At 46.7% G+C, this 22716-nt stretch overlaps 1 protein-coding gene across 10 annotated transcripts in view; it reads left to right on the forward strand.

Annotated features, from left to right (window-relative positions):
• Nucleotides 1-22716, forward strand: part of LOC144495209 (nipped-B-like protein) — a 728344-nt gene that overhangs the window by 440781 nt on the left and 264847 nt on the right. For all 10 annotated transcript variants that reach the window (XM_078215273.1, XM_078215271.1, XM_078215278.1 and 7 more), the window contains 2 exons: nucleotides 3390-3533; nucleotides 19323-19412. In XM_078215273.1, coding sequence (XP_078071399.1) covers nucleotides 3390-3533; nucleotides 19323-19412 — 234 coding nt within the window. The remainder of the gene's footprint in view (nucleotides 1-3389; nucleotides 3534-19322; nucleotides 19413-22716) is intronic.

The raw sequence follows: 22716 nt of genomic DNA on the forward strand, positions 1-22716 counted from the left end.
ACAATTGTAGCAAAACATCCTATCCCTATACTCAAATCCTCTCGCTATGAAAGCCAACATACCATTTGCCTTCTTTCCTGTACCTGCGCACTGACCTTCAGTGACTGATGCATGAGGACTCCAAGGTCTTGTTGAGTACCGCCCTCTCTCAATTTACACCCATTCAAGTAATAATCTGTCTTCCTATTATTGCTACCAAAGTGGATAACCTCACATTTATCCACATTATACTGCATCTGCCATGCAGATGCCCTCACACGCAGCCTATCCAAATCACGCTGAAGCATCTCTGCATCCTACTCACAGCTCACCCTCACCCCCAACTTTGTATTATCTGCAAATATGGAGGTAATACATTCAGTTCCCTCTTCCAGGTCATTAATATATAATGTGAACAGTTGGGATCCTAGCACAGATCCCTGCGGAACCCCACTATTCACTGACTGCCAATTAGAAAAAGACCTATTTATGCCAACCCTGATGCCAGCAATGATTCTAGTGACCTTATGCTGTACATGTCTTGGCTGTTTTTCAAAGAACAGTGTATCCCAATGAAAAGAGACACTTCCTGACATCCATCTAACTCTTGGTGTGCAGACTTTATAGATGTATTCCCTCTGCTTACCATTTATGTTAGTCTGAATTGCACCCAATCCATTCTGCATTTTAAACCCTCAGTCAAATGATTGCCTCTGCTCAAGGTAGAAATGTGATTTCCTCTTGGTAGAATGCATGCTAGGTTACTGAGGAAAGTAATGGTGGAGTCTCTGACCACAATCTACCAGTAACTTCTTTGTTAGAGGAATAGTGCCAGAGAACTGGAAGATTGCAAATGTTGCACCTCTGTTCAAACATGCAGATAAACATGGCACAGCTGGCCATGTCCAAGGCAATGAGATAGCCAGCGCAGATTTATTAAAGGCAATTTGTATTGACAAACTTGACAGTTCTTTGTAGTAAAGAGGGGGGTACTGGGAATTGTGCAGTTAATGTTTTATTTTAATTCACTTATGGGATGTGGACATTTGTGCCTCGGGCAATAGTTATTGTCCATCTCTAGTTGCTCTTGAAAAGGTGGTGGCAAGATGCTGCCTTGAACTGCTGTTGCCCTAAGGTGTAGGTACATCCACAGTGCTGTTAGGGAGTTCCAGGATTTTGACCCAGCGACAGTGAAGGATCAACAATAAATTGATGGAAAAGGTCCTTCGAGATGGGATTTACGACCATTTAGAAAGAGGCGGATTAATCCGGGATAGTCAGCACGGATTCGTGAAGGGCAAGTCGTGCCTCACAAATTTGATAGAATTTTTTGAGGAGGTAACTAAGTGTGTTGATGAAGGTAGGGCAGTTGATGTCATATACATGGATTTTAGTAAGGCGTTTGATAAGGTCCCCCATGGTCGGCATATGATGAAAGTGAGGAGGTGTGGGATAGAGGGAAAGTTGGCCGATTGGATAGGTAACTGGCTGTCTGATCGAAGACAGAGGGTGGTGGTGGATGGAAAATTTTCGGATTGGAGGCAGGTTGCTAGCGGAGTGCCGCAGGGATCAGTGCTTGGTCCTCTGCTCTTTGTGATTTTTATTAATGACTTAGAGGAGGGGGCTGAAGGGTGGATCAGTAAATTTGCTGATGACACCAAGATTGGTGGAGTAGTGGATGAGCTGGAGGGCTGTTGTAGGCTGCAAAGAGACATAGATAGGATGCAAAGCTGGGCTGAAAAATGGCAAATGGAGTTTAACCCTGATAAATGTGAGGTGATTCATTTTGGTAGGACTAATTTAAATGTGGATTACAGGGTCAAAGGTAGGGTTCTGAAGACTGTGGAGGAACAGAGAGATCTTGGGGTTCATATCCACAGATCTCTAAAGGTTGCCACTCAAGTGGATAGAGCTGTGAAGAAGGCCTATAGTGTGTTAGCTTTTATTAACAGGGGGTTGGAGTTTAAGAGCCGTGTGGGATGTGCTGCAACTGTACAGGACCTTGGTGAGACCACATTTGGAATATTGTGTGCAGTTCTGGTCACCTCACTATAAGAAGGATGTGGAAGCGCTGGAAAGAGTGCAGAGGAGATTTACCAGGATGCTGCCTGGTTTGGAGGGTAGGTCTTATGAGGAAAGGTTGAGGGAGCTAGGGCTGTTCTCTCTGGAGCGGAGGAGGCTGAGGGGAGACTTAATAGAGGTTTGTAAAATGATGAAGGGGATAGATAGAGTGAACGTTCAAAGACTATTTCCTCGGGTGGATGGAGCTATTACAAAGGGGCATAACTATAGGGTTCGTGGTGGGAGATGCAGGAAGGATATCAGAGGTAGGTTCTTTACGCAGAGAGTGGTTGGGGTGTGGAATGAACTGCCTGCAGTGATAGTGGAGTCGGACACTTTAGGAACATTTAAGCGGTTATTGGATAGGCACATGGAGCACACCAGGATGATAGGGAGTGGGATAGCTTGATCTTGGTTTCAGATAAAGCTCGGCACAACATTGTGGGCCGAAGGGCCTGTTCTGTGCTCTACTGTTCTATGTTCTAATATATTTCCAAATCAGGATGGTGAGTGACTTGGAGGGTAGTCTCCAGCTCGCTGGTGGTGGTTGTCGGTTTGGAAGGTGCTGCCTAGGGAACTTGGTGAGCTCCTGCAGTGCATCTTGTAGATGGTACACACTACTGCCACTGTTCGTCTGTGGTGGAGGGATTGCATATTCGTGGAAGGGATAGGAATCAAGTGGGCTGCATTGTCCTGGATGGTGTTGAGCTTCTTGAGTGTTGTTGGAGCTGCACCCATTCAGATATCTGGAGAGTGTTCCATCACACTCCTTGCGTGTGGATGGACAGCATTTGGGGAATCAGTGCAGCTCCGACAAAGTGTCATCCAGACTCGATGGCTCTATTCTCTCTCCACAGATGCTGTCAGACCTGCTGAGATTTTGCAGCATTCTCGGTTTTTGTTTCAGATTCCAGCATTCGCAGTTATTTGCTTTAATCAAATTTGATGTTGGAACATCAATGTCAAAGAAGTTATTTAATCAAAAAGACCAAATATGCATAAAATCCGAACCAGCCAGTGCACTGTTAACATTATGCACACCAATTGGAATACATTGATAAGTGTGTGGGAGCTTGTGCACCACCAGTCATGTTCACCCAAAGAGGATAGGTCAAATACTGGCACCAGACCTTTATAACTTGTTACTGATTCTGTGCTGTATTATGTACTCGCGTTTCTGTTTCTGAATTGTTCTGTTTGTAAATAAGTCTGGTGCACAGTGATGCAGATGTATTCAGGAGACATGGATTAGTAATTATCCACTTGAGAAAAGGTGGAGGAGAAACTTTGAAAATTGTGCAGTTTGGAGCCATTGTTTCAAACACTTTATTCTGTTCTCCTAAATACAGGTTCACCAGTTCAGTAACAAGTCGACAGAGATGGCTCTGCGAGTAGCTTCCCTTGATTACTTGGGAACCGTTGCCGCACGGCTGAGGAAAGATGCTGTATCCTGCAAGATGGACCGAGAATCAATTGATCGGATACTCAAACAGGTGGGGGAATGGTGCTGAAGGGCTAGGGTGATGTTCATTTGGAGTTGGTGGGAGAGACACATTGTAGGCTACCATAAAGTCCCTTCTAATGTGGATGTAATATTCAGTCCTGGGGAGAGAACAAAGTAACGTCTTGGGAGAGGTGGAAATGTGTGGGGAACATTGGAGTTATTGAATGGCTATTTAATGTGTATTTCTATTGGAAATTAATACAAACAAATGAACATATAACTGACAGGAAAGAACCCTTTGGTCTATCCAACCTGTCCCACACAATTGAAATACTTAACGCGTGTCAAAAAATATGATCCCCTGGGAGAAATGCAAAAACCAGATTAAAACCCAGGCCAATTTGGAGGGGGAATCTGAGGCATTACTCTCTGAACCCTCAACTAGTTTTAATTAGTCCAGGAGATCACTCTGGCTCTGCATTTGCTGCTGTTTGCCAACAGATGATGTGCTGCAACACTCACTTGATGGAATTCAACAAATCACCATTCAACAAATGAACAGGAATTCTATTTCAGAGGTCCACTATTCTCGGGAAAATATCACCTCCTGATATCTAACCTACACCTGGCCCTATAGGTTTAAAGGAGATGTACGAAGCAGATTTTTTACACAGAGTAGTGGGTGCCTGGAACTCGTTGCCGGGGGAGGTAGTGGAAGCGGATACGGTAGTGACTTTTAAGAGGCATCTTGACAAGCACATGAATAGGATGGGAATAGAGGGATATGGTCCCTGGAAGGGTAGGGGGTTTTAGTTAAGTCGGGCAGTGTGGTTGGTGCAGGCTTGGAGGGCGGAAGGGCCTGTTTCTGTGCTGTAATTTTCTTTGTTCTTTATATAATTTAAACCATGAACGCTCCATAATTTACTTAATTGAAATAAGTTGTCTACTCTAACACAGTTTTTCCATTCATCTTATAATCTCAATCAGTTAACTTCTAAGTCTACACATACCTAAAGTGTAGAGTACCAACTCAAGTACTTTATACACTAGAATGCTCACTGGATCTCTCTCTTTAACCACCACCTTTTCTGTTCTTCCATCTAGAGTCTATGTATGTTGAGCATTTGCCATGCCAAAGACGCATAACTATGCATTATTCCAAATTAAGTTACCTTTGTTAGTCATAAACATAATTGTCGGACACTTGGAAGATTCACCAGAAGCATTGTCTATCGTCCCAACACACTCAGATCTTGGTATCGGATTATACATCCAGCACCTATGTAGTGTCACAGAATCATTATGATACAGAAAGAGGACATTTGGTCCATTGAGTCCACGCTGGCTCTTGGAGCAATTCAGTCAATCCTATTTCCCTGCTGCTTCTCATGGTCCTTGTACCATCAGCTAATGGGAACAACTAATCTTTGTATACCCTATCTGTAATAATCTTGTACACATCTAATAAATCTCCTTTGCTTCAAAACCCCAGTCTTACCAACGTCACTTTGCAGCCAAAATCGCTGGGACCATTCTGTCATATCTCCCCCACATCTTTTCAATTAACCCCACATCCTTCCTAAAGTGTGACAGCCGGAACTGTCATAGTTATTTACAGCACAGAAAGAGACTATTCAGTCCATCAGGTCCATGCCAGCTCCCTACAGAGCGATCTTGTCAGTCCCCCTCCCTTCTCTCTGACCCACAGTCCTTCAAGTTTATTTCCTTGAAGCAGCCACCAAATTTCCTTTTGAAATCATTGCTTCCACATCTACCGCCCCTCATGGGCCATACTTTCCAGATCATTACCACTCTGTGTAAAAATACAATTCAAAATCTTGGATCTGTGTCCCCTAGTCCTTCTACCATCAGCTAATGGGAAGAGTTTTAACCCCCATCAAATCTCCCCTCAACCGCCTTTGCTCCAAGGAGAATTATCCCAATTTATCCAACCTAACCTTGTAACCATGACCCTTCTTCCCTAGAATAATTCTGGTAAATCTCCTCTGCATCCTCTTAAGGACCCTCACATCCATGCTAAAGTGTGGTGACTAGAACTGGAGGACCAACAGCTTTTGTAGTCAATAAAACCTTCAAAGATCAACAGTCAAGAACCCCCCCCCAACTCCCTCTGTCCTGACAATCCCTCTATTCCTGCACACTGGTTAGAATCGTTAAGTATGTTTTGTCTCACCCGATCCCTTCTGCCAAAATTCAGCACCCCTCACATTTTCATTTGCCACTTCTCTGCCCATTCTGCTAGTCTTGCCTATGTCCTGTTGCAGTCAATTGGTTGTACCCCTTTGTTTTCCAGAAATGGACAATGTACACAACATCAGAATATTTACAGCCATTTAACCCATCGTGTCTGTGCTGGCTCTTCACTGGAGCAATCTACCTAGCCTACTCCCCCACCTTCTATCTGTAGCTTACACGTTCTTCTTTCTCAAGTAACAGTCTGACTCTCTTGAATGCATTGATTGAACCTGCTTCCGCCACACACACAGTGCATTCCAGATCCTAACCTCCTGGTGTGTCACCATTACTTTGTCAGTTAACTTAAATCTGTGCCGCCTTGTTCTCGATCCCACCAACAATGGGAACTGTTTTTACATATCTACTCTGTCCATGCTCTTTGATTTTACACCTTCTGTTCCCCAAGGAGAACAGTCACAACTTCTCCAATCTATCTGTGCAACTGAAGTTTCTCATCCTTGCCACCATTTTTGTGAAACATTTCTGCACTCTCTCTCTCCCTTCGTATCCTTCCTAGATTCTGGTGTCCGAAACTGGATGTGATACTCAAACCAGTGGTCAAACCAGTGTTCTATACACGTTTAACACAATATTTTTTATATTTAATAACCCACTAATAAGGCAGAGGATACTGTATGCTTTATCAATCGGCGCTCTCAGCTAGAACAAAGAACAGTACAGCACAGGAACAGGCCCTTCGGCCCACCAAGTCTGTGCCGACAAAGATGCCTCTCTATCTAAATTTTCTTGCCTCTACATGGACCATATCCCTCTATTTCCTGGTGAATGTGTGGAATTCACTACCACAGAATGTAGTTGAGGCCAAAATGTTGTCTGATTTCGAGAAGAAATTAGAGATTTTTTTAGTACTGCAACTTTCAAATATTTCTGCACATATACTCCTAGGTCCTTTGTTTCTGTACCCCCTTTAAGATTATACCTTTTATTTTTTATGCTGTCTCTCTGCATTATTCCAGCCAAAATGAATTACTTCACATTTCTGTGCATTAAATGTCATCTGTCACTTGCTTGCCCATTCCACCATTCCATCAACTTGTCTATGCCCTTTTAAGTTCTGCACTTCCCCCTATGAACGTATGGAGTAGTAGACCATTCAGCCACTCGTGCCAGAGCAGATACATAAAAACAATTCCCATCGTTTGTAGGATCGAGAATAAGAGGGCACAGATTTAATTTAATTGACATAAGAAAGGTAGCACAGTGGTTAGCACTGCTGCTTCACAGCTCCAGCGACCTGGGTTCGATTCCCGGCTTGGGTCACTGTCTGTGTGGAGCTTGCACATTCTCCTCGTGTCTGTGTGGGTTTCCTCCGGGTGCTCTGGTTTCCTCCCACAGTCCAAAGATGTGCGGGTTAGATTGATTGGCCATGCTAAAGTTACCCCTTAGTGTCCTGAGATGTGCAGCTTAGAGGAATTAGTGAGTAAATATGTAGGGATATGGGGGTAGGGCCTGGGTGGGATTGTGGTCGGTACAGACTCGATGGGCCAAATGGCCTCTTTCTGTACTGTAGGGTTTCTATGATTCTATGATCACATCAGAACTAGAAGCAGGAGTAGGCCATCTGGCCCCTCGAGCCTGCTCCGCCATTCAATAAGATCATGGCTGATCTTTTTGTGGACTCAGCTCCACTTAACCGCCCGCTCACCATAACCTTTAATTCCTTTACTGTTCAAAAATCTATCTATCCTTGCCTTAAAAACATTCAATGAGGTAGCCTCAACTGCTTCACTGGGCAGGGAATTCCACAGATTCACAACCCTTTGTGTGAAGAAGTTCCTCCTCAACTCGGTCCTAAATCTGCTTCCCCTTATTTTGAGGCCATGTCCCCTAGTTCTAGTTTCACCCGCCAGTGAAAACAACTTCCCTGCTTCTATCTTATCTATTCCCTTCATAGTCTTATATATTTCTATAAGACCTTCCCTCATTCTTCTGAATTCCAGTGAGTATAGCCCCAGTCTCATTAGTCTCTCCTCATAAGCCAACCCTCTCAACTCCGGAATCAACCTAGTGAATCTCATCTGCACCCCCTCCAGTGCCAGTAAGGAGACCAAAACTGTACACAGTACTCCAGGTCTGGCCTCACCAGCACCTTGTACAGCTGCAACATAATCTCGCTGTTTTTAAACTCCATCCCTCTAGCAATGAAGGTCAAAATTCCATTTGCCTTCTTAATTACCTGCTGCACCTACAAACCAACTCTTTGAGATTCCTGCACAAGGACACCCAGGTCCCTCTGCACAGCAGCATGCTGCAATTTTTTACCATGTCGGACTGGAGGCCTGTGATTAGTGGTGTGCCTCGGGTCAGTGCTGGGCCCATTGTTGTTAATTATCTATATCAATAATTTGGATGAGAATTTGGGGAATCAAGAACTAGAGGGTGTAGGTTTAAATTAAGTGGGGAAAGAATATATGGGAACCTGAGGAGCAATTTTTTTTACATTGGTTGGTACTTGTGTGGAATGAGCTGTCGAAGGAAGTGGTTGAGGCAGGGACATTGACAGCATTTAAAAGGCATTTGGACAGATACATGGATAGGAAAGCTTTGAGGAATATGGGCCAAATGCAGGCAAATGGAGTTCGCTCAGATGGGCATTTTGGTCGGCATGGACCACTTTGGGCTGAAGGGTCTGTCTCTGCCGTAGATTCTATGACTCTGATCTATGATTCATGTACCACGAAATCAGCAAACATCTGCAATTTCTCTCAATTTAAATAATACATTCCTTTTCTTCCTGCCATTGTGGACAAGTTCACATTTTCCTTTTGGCCTACTCATTTAACCTATCTATAACTCTTTACAATCTCTGTGTCCTCCACGCATCTTGCTTTCCTACCATTTTTTGTATCATCAGATTTGGCTGCAACACAGATGGTCCCTTTATCCAAGTCATTAATATGTGGTAGATCGTAAATAATTGAAGCCAAAGAATTGAACTCTACATTCTACTAGTTCCTGTTTCAGTTAGTCAGTCAGCCCTCTGTCCAGAGTAATATATTGCTTCCAGTTCCATGAATCTTTATCTTGTACATTAACCTTTTAAAAGGCACCTTTTCAAATGCCTTTTTGAAACCCAGAAACACTATATCTAGTTCCCTATTATCCGTTCTATTTGTAATGTCCTCAAAGAACTTGAATAGTTTGTCAAAGCATTAATTCTGTGGGTTAATGGTCAATAACAGGATGAGGGTCTGACTGTGCCGATTGAGTTGCAGCACAGAAGACAGCCATTCGACCCATTATGTGTGGGCTCGCCCTCTGCAGCAACAATTCTTGTGCCACTCCATGCCTCTTCCCGATACCTTTGTACAATTTTCCTTTTAAGATAATAATCCAATTCCCTTTTGAATGCCTCACTTGAATCTCCCTCCACCACACTCCCAGGTAGTGCATTCCAGATCTGAACCACTTGCTGCATGTGGAGCTTTCTGCTCTGTTTCTGATAGAAACATAGAAAATAGAAGCAGGGGGAGGCCATTCAGCCCTTCGAGAGCAAGGACACCCTTCCTCAGATAAGAACACTAAAACTTCACACAATACTCCAGGTGTGGCCTCACCAATGCCCTGTACAGTTGCAACAAAACATCCCTATCCTTATACTCAAATTGTCTCGCTACGAAGGCCAACTCAAATTTACCTCCTTTACTGCCTGCTGTATCTGCACGCTTACTTTCAGCGACTGATGCATGAAGACACCAAGGTCTCGCTGAGCATCCACCTCCCTCAATTTACACCCATTCAAGTAATCATCTGTCTTCCTATTATTGCCACCAAAGTGGATAGCCTCACATTTATCCACATTATACTGCATCTGCCATGCATATGCTCACACACTCAACCCATCCAAATCACACTGAAGCATTTCTGCATCCTCCTCACAACTCACCTCCCACCCAACTTTGTATCGTCTGCAAATTTGGAGATAAAGAACAGTACAGCACAGGAAACAGGCCCTTTGGCCCTCCAAGCCTGTGCCGCTCCTTGGTCCAACCAGACCAATCGTTTGTATCCCTCCATTCCCAGGCTGCTCATGTGATAATACATTCAGTTCCCTCTTCCAGGTAATTAATATATAATGTGAACAGTTGGGGTTCTAGCACAGATCCCTGTGGAACCCCACTAGTCACTGATCAGTACAAGACCCATTTATGTCAACTCTTTGCTTCCTATCTACCAACTAGCTTTCTATCCATTTCAAGACATTGCCAGTAATCCTATGTTCTTTAACTTTACATAGTAACCTGTTATGTGAGATCTTGTCGAAAGCCTTCTGAAAGTCTAAATAACAACATGTACTAATTCTCCTTGGTCAACTCTCATTACATCCTCAAAGAATTCTAATAGATTCGTCCAGCATTATTTCCCTTTTGTAAAACCCATGCTGACTTTGTCTGACTATACCACTGACTTCCAAATTCTGTCAATTACCTTGTACCCTCTGGTACTCTATGCTTCCAACCACTGGAACTGTTTCTTCAAAGGCCTTTAAATCTCCTCTCAACTTTTTCTTCTGAGGCGAACAGTCCTAACTTCTCTCTTTAACTGAAATTCCTCATCTCTGGAAACATACTCATGAATCTTTTCTGCGCTCACTATGATATCTTCACTGATATCAGAGTGCGAGAGAGTGCTGTATTGTTCTTCGTTCACATCCTTTACTAAAGTGTGATGCACAGAATTTGACACTGTACAGCACTCCAGTTCTTTTATTAATTCATGGGACATGGGCGTCGCTGCTGGCCTGTATTTTTTGCCCATCCCTAGTTGCCCTTGATTGATACAACTGAGTGGCTCGCTAGGACGTTTCAGAGGACAGTTGAGAGTCAACCACATTACTGTGGCTCTGGAGTCACATGCAGGCCAGACCGGGTAAAGACGGCAGATTTCCTTCCCTAAAGGACATCCGTGAACCAGCTGGGTTTTCCTAACAATCGACAATGGTTTCATGATCATCAGCAAATTCTTAATTCCAGACGTGTTTTGTTGAAACATAAGAGGAACATATGTCTGTCATATGAGGAAAGTAAGAAGTTTAACAACACCAGGTTAAAGTCCAACAGGTTTATTTGGTAAAGGTGTGGCTTTTGCTACCAAATAAACCTGTTGGACTTTAACCTGGTGTTGTTAAACTTCTTACTGTGTTTACCCCAGTCCAACGCCGGCATCTCCACAATATGAGGAAAGACCAAGTCGGTTAGGATTATATTCACTGTCGTTCTCAGGGTGGAAGTGTCAATTACAAGGGGGCACAGGTTCAAGGTGAGAGGGGGAAAGTTTAAGGGAGATGTGTGGGGGAGGTTTTTCATGTAGGTGCTTGGAACGCACTGCCAGAGAAGAGACTTGAGTAGACTGGGGCTATACTCATTGGAATGCAGAAGAACGAGGGTGATCTTATAGAAACATATAAGATTATGAAGGGAATAGATAAGGTAGAAGCAGGGAGGTTATTTCCACTAGTGGGTGAAACTAGAACTAGGGGGCATGGCCTCAAAATAAGGGGGAGCAGATTTAGGACTGAGTTGATGAACTTCTTCACACAAAGGGTTGTGAATCAGTGGAATTCCCTGCCCAGTGAAGCAGTTGAGGCTCCTTCATTGAATGTTTTTAAGGCAAGGATAGATAGATTTTTGAACAGTAAAGGAATTAAGGTGAGCGGGCGGGTAAGTGGAGCTGAGTCCATGAAAAAATTTGAATGGCAAAGCAGGCTCGAGGAGCCAAATGGCCTACTCCTGTTCCTAGTTCTTATGTTTTTATGTGGTGGAAGCAGGCACATTAGCAACATTTAAGAGGCATATGGATGGGTACATGAATGGGGGCGGCAGGGTTGGGGAAATAGACGGGTACAGACCGAGTAAGTATCAGTATTGGGACAGGAGGGATCTTTACCTGAACCGATCTAGGACCAGTGTTCTAACGAAGAGGATAAATAGGGTGCTCACCAGGACTTTAAACGGGCAAGCTGGGGGGAAGGGAAGAGTAAACCCATAGAAAGTATAACGGTTAATAGAAAGCAAAGCAGCAGGTTAGTTGGCCTATTCCTGTTCTAGTTCTTATGTAAGGGCAAAAGGTTTTTTTTTGAGTTTAGTTTGGGCTTGGAGGACCGAAGCATCTCATCCTGTGCTGTACTTTTCTTTGTTCTTTGAGATTGGAAGAGTGAGAAGGGACCTCATTGAAATTTATAAAATTCTAACAGGATTAGACTGGGTCGATTCAGAAAGAATGTTCCCAATGGTGGGGGAATCCAGAACTGGGGGTCATAGTTTGAGGATAAGGGGGTAAACCTCTTAGAACTTTGAGAGGGTGGTTGTGCACGGTTGTTTTTCAAACTGGAGACCTGTGACCAGCAGTGTGCCTCAGGGATCGGTGCTGGGTCCACTGTTGTTTGTCATTTGTATGAATGATTTGGATGAGAATATAGGAGGCATGGTTAGTAAGTTTGCAGATGACACCAAGATTGGTGGCATAGTGGACAGTGAAGAAGGTTACCTCCAATTGTAACGGGATTTTGATCAATTAGGCCAGTGAGCTGACGAATGGCAGATGGAGTTTAATTTCGATAAATGCGAGGTGATACATTTTGGTAGATTGAACCCCCTGTTAATAAAAGCTAACACACTATAGGCCTTCTTCACAGCTCTATCCACTTGAGTGGCAACCTTTAGAGATCTGTGGATATGAACCCCAAGATCTCTCTGTTCCTCCACAGTCTTCAGAACCCTACCTTTGACCCTGTAATCCACATTTAAATTAGTCCTACCAAAATGAATCACCTCACATTTATCAGGGTTAAACTCCATTTGCCATTTTTCATCCCAGCTTTGCATCCTATCTATGTCTCTTTGCAGTCTACAACAGCCCTCCACCTCATCCACTACTCCACCAATCTTGGTGTCATCAGCAAATTTACTGATCCACCCTTCAGCCCCCTCCACTAGAACCATAGAAAATTACAGCTCAGAAACAGGCCTTTTGGCCCTTCTTGTCTGTGCCGAACCATTTTATGCCGAGTCCCACTGACCTGCACTTGGACCATATCCCTCCACACCCCTCTCATCCATGAACCCGTCCAAGTTTTTCTTAAATGTTAAAAGTGACCCCGCATTTACCACTTTATCCGGCAGCTCATTCCACACTCCCACCACTCTCTGCGTGAAGAAGCCCCCCCTAATATTCCCTTTAAACTTTTCTCCTTTCACCCTTAACCCATGCCCTCTGGTTTTTTTCTCCCCTAGCCTCAGCGGAAAAAGCCTGCTTGCATTCACTTTATCTATACCCATCAAAATCTTATACACCTCTATCAAATCTCCCCTCAATCTTCTACGTTCCAGGGAATAAAGTCCCAACCTATTCAATCTCTCTCTGTAACTCAGCTTCTCAAGTCCCGGCAACATCCTTGTGAACCTTCTCTGCACTCTTTCAATCTTATTTACATCCTTCCTGTAACTCGGTGACCAAAACTGTACACAATACTCCAAATTCGGCCTCACCAATGCCTTATATAACCTTACCATAACACTCCAACTTTTACACTCGATACTCCGATTTATAAAGGCCAATGTACCAAAGGCACTCTTTACGACCCTATCCACCTGTGACGTCACTTTTAGGGAACTCTGTACCTGTATTCCCAGATCCCTCTGTTCAACTGCACTCTTCAGAGTCCTACCATTTACCCTGTATGTTCTTCTTTGGTTTGTCTTCCAAAGTGCAATATCTCACACTTGTCTGCGTTAAATTCCATTTGCCATTTTTCAGCCCATTTTTCTAGTTGGTCCAAATCCCTCTGCAAGCTTTGAAAACCTTCCTCACTGTCCACTACACCTCCAATCTTTGTATCATCAGCAAACTTGCTGATCCAATTGACCACATTATCATCCAGATCATTGATATAGATGACAAACAACAATGGACCCAACACCGATCCCTGCGGCACACCACTAGTCACAGGCCTCCACTCAGAGAAGCAATCCTCCACAACCACTCTCTGGCTTCTTCCATTGAGCCAGTGTCTTATCCAATTTACTATCTCCCCATGTATACCCAGCGACTGAACCTTCCTAACTAACCTCCCATGAGGGACCTTGTCAAAGGCCTTGCTGAAATCCAGGTAGACAACATCCACCGCCTTCCCTTCATCCACTTTCCTGGTAACCTCCTCGAAAAACTCTAATAGATTGGTCAAACATGACCTACCACGCACAAAGCCATGTTGACTCTCCCTAATAAGTCCCTGTCTATCCAAGTATTTGTAGATCCTATCCCTTATCACACCTTCCAATAACTTGCCCACCACCGACGTCAAACTTACTGGCCTATAATTTCCCGGATTTCTTTTGGAACCTTTTTTAAACAACGGAACAACATGAGCCACCCTCCAATCATCCGGCACCTCCCCCGTGAATACTGACATTTTAAATATGTCTGCCAGGGCCCCTGCAAGTTCAACACTAGCTTCCCTCAAGGTCCGTGGGAATACCCTGTCCGGTCCTGGAGATTTATCCACTCTGATTTGCCTCAAGACAGCAAGCACCTCCTCCCCTTTAATCTGTAACGGTTCCATGGCCTCCCTACCAGTTTGCCCTATTTCCGTAGACTCCATGCCCGTTTCCTCAGTAAATACGGATGCAAAAAACCCATTTAGTATCTCCCCCATCTCTTTTGGTTCCATACACAGTGTACCACTCTGGTCTTCAAGAGGACCAATTTTATCCCTCACTATCCTTTTGCTCCTAACATACCTATAGAAGCTCTTTGGATTTTCCTTCACTCTGTCTGCCAAAGCAACCTCATGTCTTCTTTTAGCCCTCCTGATTTCCCTCTTAAGTAGCTTCTTGCACTTTTTATACTCCTCGAGCATCTGATGTGTTCCTTGCTGCCTGTACATTTCATACAACTCTCTCTTCCTCTTAATCAGTGTTACAATCTCCCTCGAGAACCAAGGTTCCTTATTCCTATTTACTTTGCCTTTAATCCTGACAGGAACATACAAACTCTGCACTCTCAAAATTTCTCCTTTGAAGGCCTCCCACTTTCCATTTACATCCTTACCAGAGAACAGCCTGTGCCAATCCACACTTCCCAGATCCCTTCTCATTTCATCAAATTTGGCCTTTTTCCAGTTCAGAACTTCAACCCGAGGACCAGATCTATCCTTATCCGCGATCAGGTTGAAACTAATGGCATTATGATCACTGGATCCAAAGTGTTCCCTCACACTCACATCCATCACCTGCCCTAACTCATTTCCCAATAGGAGATCCAATATCGCATCCTCTCTAGTTGGCACCTCTATATACTGATGTAGAAAATTCTCCTGAACACATTTTACAAACTCTATCCCGTCTAAACCTTTAACAGTATGCGAGTCCCAATCTATATGTGGAAAATTAAAATACCCTACTGTCACAACTTTGTGTTTCTTGCAGTTGTCAGCTATCTCTCCGCTGATTTGCTCCTCCAATTCTCGCTGACTATTGGGTGGTCTATAATACAAGCCCATTAATGTGGTCATACCTTTCCTGTTTCTCAGCTCCACCCATAGGGCCTCTGTAGACAAGCTCCCTAATCTATCCTGCCTGAGTACCGCTGTAACATTTTCCCTGACCAACAATGCCACCCCCCCACCTTTCATCCCTCTGCCTCTATCCCGCCTGAAACATTGGAACCCTGGAACATTGAGCTGCCAGTCCTGCCCCTCCTGTAGCCAAGTTTCACTAATGGCTATAATGTCATATTTCCACGTGTCTATCCACGCCTTCAGCTCATCTGCCTTCCCTGCAATACTCCTGGCATTGAAATAGACACACCTCAAAAAATTATTTCCACCACACTCTACCCTTCCATTTGTGATTTTGCTTGAAATAACCTGTCGTTTTACCCCTGCTCCACTATCTGCTCTGGCACGCTGGTTCCCACCCCCCTCCAAATCTAGTTTAAACGCTCCCCAATAACACTAGCAAATCTCCCTGCAAGTATATTGGTCCCCTTGTAGTTTAGGTGTAACCCGTCTCTCTTGTACAGGTCCCACCTGCCCCAGAAGAGGTCCCAATGATCCAAGAATTGGAAACACTGCCCCCTGCACCAGTTCCTCAGCCACGTGTTTATCCGCCCAAACATCCTACTCCTGCCCTCACTGGCATGTGGCTCAGGTAGCAATCCTGAGATTACTACCCTCGGGGTCCTGCTTTTTAACTTCCTTCCAAGCTCTTTGTACTCACTCTTTAGGACCTCCTCACTCTTCCTTCCCACGTCATTGGTACCGACATGTACCACGACATCTGGCTGATCACCTTCCCTCTTTAGAACGCTGTGCACGCGATCAGAGACATCGCTGACCTTGGCACCTGGGAGGCAACAAACCATGCGGGAGTCTCTGTCCCGACCACAGAACCTCCGGTCCGTACCTCTGACCATCGAGTCCCCTATCAGTACTGCTCTCCTCTTCTTCATCCCACCCTTTTGCGCTGTAGAACCAGACTCAGTATCAGAGTTCCGGCTGTCGCAGCTTGTCCCAGGTAAAGCATCTCCCACAACAGTATCCAATTCAGTATACCTGTTGTGGAGGGGTATGGCCACAGGGGAACCCTGCTCTGTTTGTCCTTTCACACTGCCATTTCCTCTCCTTACAGTAACCCAATTTCCTGTGCTCTGCTGCTGCTTAAAGCTACTGTCTATATACTTCTCATTCTCCCGAATTAGATGGAGGTCATCAAGCTCCTTCTCCAGTTCCCTAACACGCTTTGCTAGCAGCTGCAGCTGAATGCATCTTTTGCAGGTGCTGTCGTCAGGGATACCGGAGGTCTCCCTGATCTCCCACATCCTGCAAGAGGAGCATTCCAACATCTTGCCTGGCATATTTTTTTTGCTCTGGGAAATACAGGAATAAACTTTGAAAAGAAAAAATAACCTACTCTCGCCTCTGCCTGTTCTCGCCGAAGCCTGTTTTGAGCCAAAGCCCTTCAGCTCTCACTCTGCCCCCTGCTCACTCCGCTGCCCGCTCAATGGCGCGGCCTACTTTTAAACCCTCCAAAACCTTCCTAGGCTGCTGCTGGGCCTATTTCCTGTTTTGAAAAAAAACCTCCAATTTTTTTCACAAATTTAACTGAAAAATAATTAAATAAATTAGTGCACAAACAAGCTCCCTTACCCTCAGCCTGCAGAGCAGAGGACCAAGCACTGATCCCTGCGGCACTCTGCTAGCAACCTGCCTCCAATCCGAAAATTTTCCATCCACCACCACCCTCTGTCTTCGATCAGACAGCCAGTTACCTATCCAATCGGCCAATTTTCCCTCTATCCCACTCCTCCTCACTTTCATCATAAGCCGACCATGGGGGACCTTATCAAATGCCTTACTAAAATCCATGTATATGACATCAACTGCCCTACCTTCATCAACACACATTTGGATAGTGTCCAAATTCTTGAATGTTGTTGGAGGCACCTGCCTGACGGAGCCGAGTGCTGCCTGTATTATCTGTCTTTGTGTGGACTGGTAATGGCAGGTACTGTATGTGTATCGGGGGAGTGGATAATGGATCATACTGGATGGGCGTCGGGGGGGGTGGGGGGGGGTTAATGGGCGGGACTGGGTGAGTGTCGTGGGGATTAATGGGCGGGACGGTGAGTGTCGGGGGGGGTTAATGGGTGGGACTGGGTGAGTGTCGTGGGGGTTAATGGACGGCGCTGGGTGAGTGTTGGGGGTCAATGGGCGGGGCTGGGTGAGTGTCAGGAGTTCATGGGCGGCGCTGGGTGAGTGTCGGGGGTTAATGGGCGGGACTGGGTTTGTGTCGGGGTTAATGGGCGGGACTGGGTTTGTGTCGGGGTTCATGGGCGGCGCTGGGTGAGTGTCGGGGTTCATGGGCGGTGCTGGGTGAGTGTCGGGGGTTAATGGGTGGCGCTGGTTGAGTGTCGGGGGTTAATGGGCGGGACTGGGTGAGTGTCGGGGTTAATGGGCGTGACTGGGTGAGTGTCGGGGTTAATGGGCGGGACTGGGTGAGTGGTGGGGCTTAATGGGCGGGACTGGGTGAGTGTCGGGGGTTAATGGGCGGGACTGGGTGAGTGGTGGGGCTTAATGGGCGGGACTGGGTGAGTGTCGGGGGTTAATGGGCGGGACTGGGTGAGTGTCGGGGGATAATGGGCGGGACTGGGTGAGTGTCGGGAGTTAATGGGCGGGACTGGGTGAGTGTCCGAGGTTAATGGGCGGCGCTGGGTGAGTGTCGGGGGTTAATGGGCGGGACTGGGTGAATGTTGGGGGTTAATGGGCGGGACTGGGTGAGTGTTGGGGGTTAATGGGCGGGACTGGGTGAGTGTCGGGGGCTAATGGACGGTGCTGGGTGAGTGTCGGGGGTTAATGGGCGGGACTTGGTGTGTCGGGGTTAATGGGCGGGACTGGGTGAGTGGTGGGGCTTAATGGGCGGGACTGGGTGAGTGTCGGGGGATAATGGGCGGGACTGGGTGAGTGTCGGGGGATAATGGGCGGGACTGGGTGAGTGTCGGGGGATAATGGGCGGGACTGGGTGAGTGTCGGGGGATAATGGGCGGGACTGGGTGAGTGTCGGGGGATAATGGGCGGGACTGGGTGAGTGTCGGGGGTTAATGGGCGGGACTGGGTGAGTGTTGGGGGATAATGGGCGGGACTGGGTGAGTGTCGGGGGATAATGGGCGGGACTGGGTGAGTGTCGGGAGTTAATGGGCGGGACTGGGTGAGTGTCGGGGGTTAATGGGCGGCGCTGGGTGAGTGTCGGGGGTTAATGGGCGGGACTGGGTGAATGTTGGGGGTTAATGGGCGGGACTGGGTGAGTGTTGGGGGTTAATGGGCGGGGCTGGGTGAGTGTCGGGGGCTAATGGACGGCGCTGGGTGAGTGTCGGGGGCTAATGGACGGGACTGGGTGAGTGTCGGGGGTTAATGGGCGGGACTGGGTGAATGTTGGGGGTTAATGGGCGGGACTGGGTGAGTGTTGGGGGTTTAATGGGCGGGACTGGGTGAGTGTCGGGGGCTAATGGACGGCGCTGGGTGAGTGTCGGGGGCTAATGGACGGGACTGGGTGAGTGTCGGGGGTTAATGGACGGGACTGGGTGAGTGTTGGGAGTTCATGGGCGGCGCTGGGTGAATGTCGGGGGGTTAATGGATGGGACTGGGTGAGTGTCGGGGGTTAATGGACGGCGCTGGGTGAGTGTCGGGAGTTCATGGGCGGCGCTGGGTGAGTGTCGGGAGTTCATGGGCGGCGCTGGGTGAGTGTCGGGAGTTCATGGGCGGCGCTGGGTGAGTGTCGGGGGTTAATGGGCGGGACTGGGTGAGTGTCGGGGGTTAATGGGCGGGACTGGGTGAGTGTCAGGGGTTAATGGGCAGGACTGGGTGAGTGTCGGGGGTTAATGGGCGGGACTGGGTGAGTGTCGGGGGTTAATGGGCGCGACTGGGGTGAGTGTCTCGGGACGGGGTTAATGGGTGGCTGTTGGGTGATCGTCTGTCTGAGAGAGTCAATGAGAAGCTTCCGGATAAGCTTCGATTTGGGTGTTACAGATCTAGTTTTGATGCTTGCTAATGGTTCTATTGCTCCAGGTTTCAGGGTTAGAGGATGAGGTACAGCAGCTACAGAAAGCCTTGCTTGATTACCTGGATGAGAATACCGAGACTGACCCCTCACTCATGGTAAGTGAAATGGAGCCGCTCAAATCCAGGAACTTTGGGGCATTCTCTTGTCTAAGTCAACAGTGTTCTCCAGTTGACAAACAGGCACATCATACGAGTGTCAGTTCTTTAAACTAGCTGCTCAGTTACTGCAGTCTGATTCCCTTGCCCTTTCCCTTTCCCTAAAACCTTGCAACTTTTCACACTCATACTTGAAAAATATTATTGGATGTGCTTCCTCAACCCTTCCAGATTATCATAACTCGCAGCATTAAAAAATACACTGCTCATCTCTCTCACACCTACATAATCTCCGCCCTCTCCCGCTCACTCCCCCGCTCACTCCCCCGCTCACTCCCCCGCTCACTCCCCCGCTCACTCCCCCGCTCACTCCCCCGCTCACTCCCCCGCTCACTCCCCCGCTCACTCCACCGCTCACTCCCCCGCTCACTCCCCCGCTCACTCCCCCGCTCACTCCCCCGCTCACTCCCCCGCTCACTCCCCCGCTCACTCCCCCGCTCACTCCCCCGCTCACTCCCCCGCTCACTCCCCCGCTCACTCCCCCGCTCCCCTCCCCCGCTCCCCTCCCCCGCTCCCCTCCCCCGCTCCCCTCCCCCGCTCCCCTCCCCCGCTCCCCTCCCCCGCTCCCCTCCCCCGCTCCCCTCCCCCGCTCCCCTCCCCCGCTCCCCTCCCCCGCTCCCCTCCCCCGCTCCCCTCCCCCGCTTCCATAGACCATAGAAAATTACAGCTCAGAAATAGGCCTTTTGGCCCTTCTTGTCTGTGCCGAACCATTTTTTGCCTCGTCCCACTGACCTGCACCTGGGTCATATCCCTCCACACCCCTCTCATCCATGAACCCGTTCAAGTTTTTCTTAAATGTTAAAAGTGACCCCGCATTTACCACTTTATCCGGCAGCTCATTCCACACTCCCACCACTCTCTGCGTGAAGAAGCCCCTCCTAATATTCCCTTTACATTTTTCTCCTTTCACCCTTAACCCATGCCCTCTGGTTTTTTTCTCCCCTAGCCTCAGTGGAAAAAGCCTGCTTGCATTCACTCTATCTATACCCATCAAAATCTTATACACCTCTATCAAATCTCCCCTCATTCTTCTATGCTCCAGGGAATAAAGTCCCTACCTATTCAATCTCTCTCTGTAACTCAGCTTCTCAAGTCCCAGCAACATCCTTGTGAACCTTCTCTGCATTCTTTCAACCTTATTTACATCCTTCCTGTAACTAGGTGACCAAAACGGTACACAATACTCTAAATGCGGCCTCACCAATGCCTTATATTACCTTACCATAACCATAACGACTTTTATACTCGATACTCCGATTTATAAAGGCCAATGTACCAAAGGCACTCTTTACGACCCTATCCATCTGTGACGTCTCTTTTGGGGAATTCTGTACCTGTATTCCCAGATCCCTCTGTTCAACTGCACTCTTCAGAGTCCTACCATTTACCCTGTACGTTCTATTTTGGTTTGTCCTTCCAAAGTGCAATATCTCACACTTGCCTGCGTTAAATTCCATTTGCCTTTTTTCAGCCCATTTTTCGAGTTGGTCCAAATCCCTTTGCAAGCTTTGAAAACCTTCCTCACTGTCCACTACACCTCCAGTCTTTGTATCATCAGTAAATTTGTTGATACAATTTACCACATTATCATCCAGATCATTGATATAGATGACAAACAACAATGGACCCAACACCGATCCCTGCGGCCCACCACTAGTCACAGGCCTCCACTCAGAGAAGCAATCCTCCACAACCACTCTCTGGCTTCTTCCATTGACAAAACACCAAGAACAGGAAACTTGAGAAACTCGGCATCACCACCAGCACCAGTTCTTCCATTGAGCCAGTGTCTAATCCAATTTACTATCTCCCCATGTATACCCAGTGACTGAACTTTCCTAACTAACCTCCCATGAGGGACCTTATCAAAGGCCTTGCTGAAATCCAGGTAGACAATATCCACCGCCCTCCCTTCATCCACTTTCCTGGTAACTTCCTCGAAAAACTCTAATAGATTGGTCAAACATGACCTACCACGCACAAAGCCATGTTGACTCTCCCTAATAAGTCCCTGTCTATCCAAATATTTGTAGATCCTATCCTGTATCACACCTTCCAATAACTTGCCCACCACCGACGTCAAACTTACTGGCCTATAATTTCCCGGATTTCTTTTGGAACCTTTTTTAAACAACGGAACAACATGAGCCACCCTCCAATTATCCGGCACCTCCCCCGTGAATACTGACATTTTAAATATATCTGCCAGGGCCCCTGCAAGTTCATCACTAGCTTCCCTCAAGGTCCGTGGGAATACCCTGTCCGGTCCTGTGGATTTATCCACTCTGATTTGCCTCAAGACAGCGAGCACCTCCTCCCCTTTAATCTGTAAAGGTTCCATGACCCTCCCTACCTGTTTGCCCTCTTTCCGTAGACTCCATGCCCGTTTCCTCAGTAAATACTGCCCTCCTGATTTCCTTCTAAAGTAGCTTCTTGCACTTTTTATACTCCTCGAGCATCTGATCTGTTTCTTGCTGCCTATACATTTCATACAACTCTCTCTTCCTCATAATCAGTGTTACAATCTCCCTCGAGAACCAAGGTTCCTTATTCCTATTTACTTTGCCTTTAATCCTGACAGGAACATACAAACTCTGCACTCTCAAAATTTCTCCTTTGAAGGCCTCCCACTTTCCATTTACATCCTTACCAGAGAACAGCCTGTGCCAATCCACACTTCCCAGATCCATTCTAGTTTCATCAAATTTGGCCTTTTTCCAGTTCAGAACTTCAACCCGAGGACCAGATCTATCCTTATCCACGATCAGGTTGAAACTAATGGCATTATGATCACTGGATCCAAAGTGTTCCCTCTCACTCACATCCATCACCTGCCCCAACTCATTTCCCAATAGGAGATCCAATATCGCATCCTCTCTAGTTGGCTCCTCTATATATTGATGTAGAAAATTCTCCTGAACACATTTTACAAACTCTACCCAGTCTAAACCTTTAACAGTATGCAAGTCCCAATCTATATGTGGAAAATTAAAATCCCCTACTATCACAACTCTTTCCCCGCCCCCTCCCCCTGCCCCCCACCCCCCTGTTCTTTTGCAAGTCACCTGAAACCTGTGTCCTTTGCCACTGGAAGCATTCCCTTATGTATACTGTGAAACCCATTCCTGACTTGATTTCCTCTATTAAATCTCCCCTTTTAACATTCTCTGTTTGAAGCACAACAGCTGCCGTTCCTCTCATCTCTCCTAACCCTAACCAAACTCCTTCGTCTCTGGTCCCATTC

The sequence above is a fragment of the Mustelus asterias genome, chromosome 6 (assembly GCF_964213995.1).
Source record: "Mustelus asterias chromosome 6, sMusAst1.hap1.1, whole genome shotgun sequence".
In the NCBI taxonomy this organism is placed as follows: domain Eukaryota; kingdom Metazoa; phylum Chordata; class Chondrichthyes; order Carcharhiniformes; family Triakidae; genus Mustelus; species Mustelus asterias.